Source organism: Megalops cyprinoides, chromosome 12, assembly GCF_013368585.1.
Source record: "Megalops cyprinoides isolate fMegCyp1 chromosome 12, fMegCyp1.pri, whole genome shotgun sequence".
Taxonomy (NCBI): domain Eukaryota; kingdom Metazoa; phylum Chordata; class Actinopteri; order Elopiformes; family Megalopidae; genus Megalops; species Megalops cyprinoides.
This window is the reverse complement of record NC_050594.1, coordinates 13,942,098-13,949,163: the sequence shown is the minus strand read 5'-3', so window position 1 is coordinate 13,949,163 and position 7,066 is coordinate 13,942,098. Positions and strand designations below refer to the sequence as shown.

The window sequence follows — 7,066 nt, the reverse complement described above, 5'->3', positions numbered from 1 at the left end:
CAGGGTCATATTTGCAGACCAGCTGTCTGCTAATGTTCCTTCTCACCTACCCACACCCCCTGAGGAAGAGGACTGCACTCATTCTGACCTGTCAGGGGACTAGACTGTGCTAATCGAGTCACGAGTCAGGCTGTAGGAATGAAGTCAAGAGCATGTAAGTCAAGACACCAGTGAGGAAGGGGATCTGACCTCGTACAGGGTGTGTGTGTGCGTGCATGCATGCGTGTGTGTGTGTGTGTGTGTGTGTTTGTTTCACAGCATTCATAGACAGCACCTCAGACAGAAATGTTAAAACAATCGTTTCTTAACCACCAGCCTTCCAAAGCATTAGCAAGAGTTAAGAAGAGGACCAGAAAAACTCAACTGTGAACTGCGAACCTGCTGGTGTCATTCTTGTAATTCGGTGACACACGCAGCTCTTTGATGAGGGAGGGAGGAGACCGGCCTCCTACAAAGTGCCACTGTCATCTACACTCCCTCTCCAAGGCCCCCTAATGCAAACCTCTGGTTGTTTAGACTCAGCGCTGTCATCACACTTTAGCGGCTGTCAGGATTATAAGCTTATTTATCAGCACTGCTCTTCTTCTCCCTGTAGTCATTGTCATGTAGGATTCTTTCTGGCTCGCACACTAACAGTTAGGACATAGCGGCAAGCTAACGAGAGAAATCTGGTTAGCTCAACGCACCATGTGTCCCATCGAGTCTGAAGAAAATGCAGAGAGTAGAGCACGCTCCTGCAAAAAATAACCATGTCACTGTATCACAGTACCAGGCCTGTCACGATGAACTGAGTTTTCATAACCTCAGGTACAGGGGAAGAAACCAGGCAGACTTTGGTATTCTCACTGGTAACATAAATATGTCATTATGTTATTTGGTATTCACTCAGTCATTTTTTGTTTAAAATGTAGTCACAAATTTCATACCTGTCGAATTTAGTAACGACCATATACTCATTTTTTTGTGTTTTATTTCAGAACATTGTGTTTATGTGTTAATGTTAAAGCTTTTTCAACAGATTCAAATGTCACGTGATTGTAAAGCATTTAAAATTAACAGAGAGAAATCTCAAGGGGTCGTTAGTGGAAGCTTATCAATTGAAGGCAAAGGCCTGATAGTCTGATAGATTGCCTCATAACAAACCAATACAATAAAGACACGTACAGCAGAGAGTGGGAGGGCCTCAACACCTTAAGAGAGGGAGCAGCCAGGGAGCACAGTTTTGGCTGAGCGTGAGGGAGGAGGGAGGAAGAGAGAGACAAAAGGATACGGAAAGAAAGACAGCCAAAAGATGGCTGAAGAGGGCTGACAGAAACCCGCACAGACCCGTGTGAGCGTTCGGAGGGAAGCTGGAGGTTCCCCTTTCATTCCCTGTTCCCATTCCGCACTTCCCCTTAAGCAGCCAGGGCACTGAAAAAGACGCGTGTTACCGCAGAGCAGGCAGAGTGAGACAGGTGAGCAGGTGGATGCGCAGGTTACAGGTACAGGTGCTCCACACTCCGCAGAGAAGCACCATGCTGGGGCTGCTGCTGCTCTGCGCATCAGCAAATGCAGGTAGGTGATCCAGGCCGGGTCAGGTCGTCCGCCGTTGACTTCCATCACACATTTAGCTGTCACGTTTCAACTTTTTTTTGTTCCCAGGACATTCATTTAAGCTCGATATTTTCCTCACGCTACACACATTACAGTTGCTTACCAGATGAACTTATCCTGAGCGACTTCTATGGTGTACAATTTTCGTACATTATCCATTTAACACAGTTGGATATTTACTGGGGCAAAATTGTCCAAGAGTACAACACGAGTGGCTCACTTGGGAATTGGACCAGTTCCCCTGAAGCTATAAGCCCCTTTGCTTTGCACTTGATCAATCAGCTGCCCACTGCTTCTCTTCTAGGCCCACCTGAACTTCCAGTTTTATAATTCTGTTTAAGTGTAGCATCTGTTTAAATGGCATCCATTCAGTTTAAGTTCACATAGTTCCTCAAAAGTATGCTTGTTGGCAGTAGAAGGAAAGAGATTTTGTACAATGGTAATGACCTGTGACAAATATCAGAGGACAGTCTAAGGTCTGAATGGCTTCTTTCAGCAAAGCTGACACAGATTCACTCTCACCTATATAGATACAGTGGGAAATCACTGGCCTTTCTGATGCTAAGATGTCATCTTTCCCTGTAATACTTGGGTTTTGCTAGCCTTGGACCGCAAACCTCTTCTTTCTTTGTTGTTGATAACATATTGAGTGACATAGAATGCTTAAAATCACACTCTATAGTGATGTCAGAGTACTTCTGGGGTACATTAACATGCCTTGCCCAAGGAGACAGTTCTTGTCACACTAGCGCATTAATGTATTCACTTCCTCTTCCTTATTCTTTTAACAGGAAATTTAACACTTGCCAGTTTTTTTGTCTTTAAATTGCTCACAATCTTGTGTACTTCACATTTACAGGGTATTCACATTGCCAGAGCGAGACCTGAGAGTTTCATATAGCTAGATTTATGTATACTGTGCAAACTGTTAAAGTCAGGGCCGTCTCTTTAACTGACTGTGGGAGCAAAAATACAGGTTCTTATGGGCTTCTTGTGTGGCCACTGGCTGACAGGAGGGGGTTTATAGCACTAACCTGACACACACCTTTATGCCTCAGAGATTGATGCTGCCTCAGGCGTCTTACTGGGTTTTCAGAAATGCTCTCCTCGCATGGAGATTTGTGCCACTGTTTATGGCGATGCCAAAAAGCGTAAATCGAAGAGACGGTTGTAGGGTGGTGCCTTAGAAAAAGCTTTTACCATTGAACAAACATTAAGTAAATTACAGCTGAGCTCCTCTCTGTATGATAAGCTTATTCAGCTTTCAGGACGGCCAAAAATAAGCCTGCAGATGATTGATACCCGCACTGAGGAAGTTTACTTTGAAATTTTAAATGTTCCTCTTTTTCTCTTTTTTCATTAACTTCCCCTAAGGTTCTCTGCTATAATAAGAGTGTATCAGAGTGCCTTATTATGTTACAACACTGTGCTATACTGTTGTTATTCCATGTGTGACATTGTGAACCTGTAATCTGTCTCCCCCTCTTCCTTCACTGGCTAGCTTACACAAACAGCCCTGGGGATTTAATGGTACTTCCAGCAACGTCTTCTGCAGTGAACCAAAGCTGTAAGTCAGATGGTAGAAGGTCCCTAAGCTGCTATGGCCCACTGCAGAATCACGGCTCTCTGGTCACATGCTCTGCTTCCCACCCACAGCTCCTCCCACCGGGGTGGTCCTGAACTTCACGCATGGTTCGTCCGTGAAGCTGGTCGGCGACTGGGTCAGCATATCTTGTCAGAGTAATTACAGTGCTGAATCAGGATTGTACACCTGGTACCACCGTAACCAACCAACAGGCGCATTCTTCCCGATTGGGAATGGCTCAGTCCTGACTAGGGCGAACCTCAGGCTGAGTGATTCAGGACAGTACAAATGTATGTTTCGTGAGGCACATGGTATCATCGAACTGACAGTACTCGGTATGTACAGCAAAAAGGGACTTCTTTGTTGGTTATTTTCTCTGTCTGTGTTATTGACTGTGTTATTGCTGGTCTTTTCAAAACAAGTAGAAGAAATGTGTGAGACTGAAGGCAATCCCAGCACAGTCTCAGAGATGAGGAAGGAACCATCCTACAAAATATTCAAAATGCTCTGAGCAAGGCTGTGTTTTGGACAACCAGCTCCCTTCTCTGTCGTCACTTTTTTCTTCATATGCTAAATTGTCATACTTTGTGTGTGAAGGATCTCATTTCCTTCTGGTGATGGCCATTTCCTGTCTCCCCAGAGAGAATCTCCAACCTTTCAGTGGTGGCCAGCCCCCAGGATCTGTTTGTGTTTGAGGGACACAGTGTCACTTTGGAATGCATTGCCTCCTCTGCCCCCACCTTGATCAGCTGGACATGGTACAGGCTGGGAGAGGCAGGCTCCCAAAGCATTGCCTCTGAGCGGGTTCTCACCCTGAGCAGGGCAGAAGAGACTGGAGAGTACTACTGCCACGCTAACAGCTCAATGCTGGGTATCAGTCAACAGGAAACCAGCCAAAACCATAAAGTCTATATCATTCCCATGCCAGGTACAAAGCATGACTCATCAAGTCCCTCCTAGAGATATTTTACCACAGACTATCTGTTCCATCCCAGATATAAGTCTGGCACTCAACAAATGTTGCACACTATGTACTTGCAGTACATGCGGTGTGTGAGTTTTTGCATGTGTGAGTGCGTGTGTGCATGTGTTGAGTGTGGGTGTGTGTGTGTGCGTGTGTGTGTGTGTGTATGTGTGTGTGTGTGTATGTGGCTAGGATGTGTAATTTGTAAAATAACATTGAAGAGGAATTCATTTTATTTTCATATTATTTAAGAGGAAGTATTGAATTCTTATATCCTATTGCTTAATCAAACAGAAGCACACATCTCAACTACCACAAAGTCTGGTTTATTCAGTCATTAGTCAAAAGACAAGATGACAGACAAGACGTGTTGCACCATTTCTGTGCAATTTCTATCCCCTCCCTGATGCATACAACTGCAAGCATAGACTCCTGTATTCATCATTTTACATCGAATATACACTTCCACTGTGAGGATGAGATGATTATGACGAAGGTGACGCTGCTGATAACGATGGTGATCTTTTTAATGATGATGATGATGTTGATGATGAAGACGGCCATGGTTAATATTAGACTAGGAGAGTGACGTTTCTCTGTCCACAGTGGAATGCCGTTTAGGCGTGGCCGCCTTTGCTCTGACTCTTCTCTGCTGGATCTTCATCATCCTTATCATTGTCGTCGCTCTACTCCTGATGCAGCGGGGAACGGACAGTACAGCTCTCAACATGGTGCCCATGGCCTCACCTGCAAAGGGTGAGCTACTGACACTGTCAACAGCCACACTTTCACATTTACATTTATTCATTTGGAAGGCGCTTTCATCCAAAGTGACTTACAAGTGAGGCAGAGTACAATACAAGTAAATATCCATATAAGGAGTCAACAATATCAGAGGCGCTGCATGGGCAAGTTTCAATAGTTGGCCAGACAAGGTACAAGATATCTAGTAGAGATACAAGTGCATGAAGCCGTAGATTTGGAGAAAAAATCCTGGAATGTGGCACATGACCTCTGACCCCTGAATAAAGGATCTTCCTGAGTATGAGTATCTGATGGCGTAGATTCTCCAGATTTTACGACAACATCAGACGCTGAACACAGTCACAGACAATCTAGCAGCCTGCGTTTTAATTTGACCTAATTGCTGATTAATTTAGAAATAAACAGTGGTGGAGGCTATGATAGATCCACCAGTAATGCATAGGCAGGGGAAAGAGGAGGATGAACAGCAAAATAAAAGCTATGTATTTGGAAACTCTGGACACTCTTCCTGCAGAAGGGCATAGTTTTCCCAATTTTTCTTTCTCATTTAGAAGACCCAAGAATGCATGCTTTAACTCTACAACTGCAAAGTGTATTTTAGACAACACAGGGCTTCCATGAATTGGTTCTTGAACGTGGTGATGGTGTCTCCTGGTTTGTTAATTTTCACTGTTTTTATTTAGGTACTCATTCCCTAATTTACCACATCAGCAATGGAGGTATAATGTGTGATATTAGAAAGCAAGTGATAACCATCATTTCTTGCTATGGTCCTCTAAAGCTTGGAGATAAACACCCTGATCAAACCTGAACACTCACATCAAAGGTCACTCAAGTAGTCATGATGATCAGACCAGGCCTGCATATGTTCCTGAATATGATTCCACCTGTATTTCCCCCCTCAGGTTTGCCTGCATCTGCAAAGGGTACAAAGTAAGTAAGAAGAGAGAGAGAAAGATTGGGCATATGTGTGTGTCTGTATGCACTTGTGTGCACGCACGCATCTGCATGTGTCTGTGTGTCTGTGTTGTGTTGTCGCAAGATGGCATCACTTAAGGTGTGGTGAGTCATTTGCATAGCCAAAGAGCAAGAATGAAGGCTACTTTTCTCCTCAAACTAAAGGGCAGAAGTAAACTCATCATCAAATCTTAACATACCACTGAGATAGGCGCTGAAGGACACTGGTCTAATTTTGGTCATGGAGAGCCATCAGTCAGTGGTTTCACACATGTGTGAAGTTGTTCAATAACAGTTCATCACTCCTGGACTTTTCTTCAGTATTTACCTCCATACTTTTCCAGCTTGGAGCCATTGCGAAACACTTCAAGGACATTACATTATGTAACAGACTGGAATCTGTCTAATTTTACAAAGAACATCCAGGTCTAAAAGATAAGTAAATGATGTTGGTACAGTAAGGAATTTTATCAATGTGGCCATTCTGGCCTCTTCCTTAATAACATTTTCACAATATATGATGCGATTGTTAATGCTTTACAAAGCATGTATTATAATATCTGTGCATGAGGGACCCCTGGACTGTCACACAGGGCAGACTTGCCATGAACAAATCTCTTGTTTCTTGCCGCCAGGGCGGACCTTCAGCAGCCCACCGATGATGAAGTTTACATGAACTGCGAGGGGACGGGGGAAGCCTACAGCGACCTGAACCCCAATCACATGATCGAGGAGAACACCTACGACTGCTTGTCCTGAGAGCAGCCTGCTCAAAGCAATCGGCGGGAGACTGCCAACCATAGCTCACCTTAACCCCGCCTCCCAGTCCCAAATTCACAGATTCCAGGGCCTGCTGATTCTTGGGTATATTGGATTGTTCCTTTTAAAAGTCTCTGCTCCCTGTACTTTTCTGCTGTGTTGTCAAAGGAGCTTGAATAAAGTATGCAGAAGGCAGTGCCGCTATATCCCCTACTTCAGATTTCACAAACCTGGCGGGATCTTTCTCCATGGTTTTTCTTTGTTTCTGCACAGTGTGTATTTCTTTCGCCATTTATGATGTGCCTGTTGATCTCCAAGGGGATGAAGCCCTGTTGATGAGCTTAGCACCACCACAGAGCAACACAGACTGAAGAAGCAGATATAAATAAACATGCTTCCATTGCAAGATGAGCAAATATCAGTATGAAGTCAGCAGAATGAAC

At 44.2% G+C, this 7,066-nt stretch overlaps 1 protein-coding gene across 1 annotated transcript; it reads left to right on the top strand.

The window, feature by feature from the left end:
* The first annotated feature begins 1,455 nt into the window (after nucleotides 1-1,455).
* On the top strand, nucleotides 1,456-7,066 carry LOC118787434 (Fc receptor-like protein 3). The gene is made up of 7 exons (XM_036542993.1): nucleotides 1,456-1,554; nucleotides 3,095-3,160; nucleotides 3,250-3,513; nucleotides 3,819-4,106; nucleotides 4,749-4,898; nucleotides 5,813-5,840; nucleotides 6,500-7,066. The coding sequence occupies exons 1-7, from the start codon at nucleotides 1,467-1,469 to the stop codon at nucleotides 6,621-6,623; spliced, it is 1,008 nt and encodes a 335-aa protein (XP_036398886.1). The 5' UTR covers nucleotides 1,456-1,466; the 3' UTR covers nucleotides 6,624-7,066.

What these genes read in the sequence shown, in the direction of transcription:
- LOC118787434 (XM_036542993.1), top strand. Translation starts at nt 1,467, where the DNA reads ATGCGCAGGTTACAGGTACAGGTGCTCCACACTCCGCAGAGAAGCACC. An exon ending in CATCGAACTGACAGTACTCG is followed by an intron (nt 3,514 to 3,818) that starts GTATGTACAGCA and finishes CTGTCTCCCCAG; the next exon opens with AGAGAATCTCCAACCTTTCA. An exon ending in CTATATCATTCCCATGCCAG is followed by an intron (nt 4,107 to 4,748) that starts GTACAAAGCATG and finishes CTCTGTCCACAG; the next exon opens with TGGAATGCCGTTTAGGCGTG.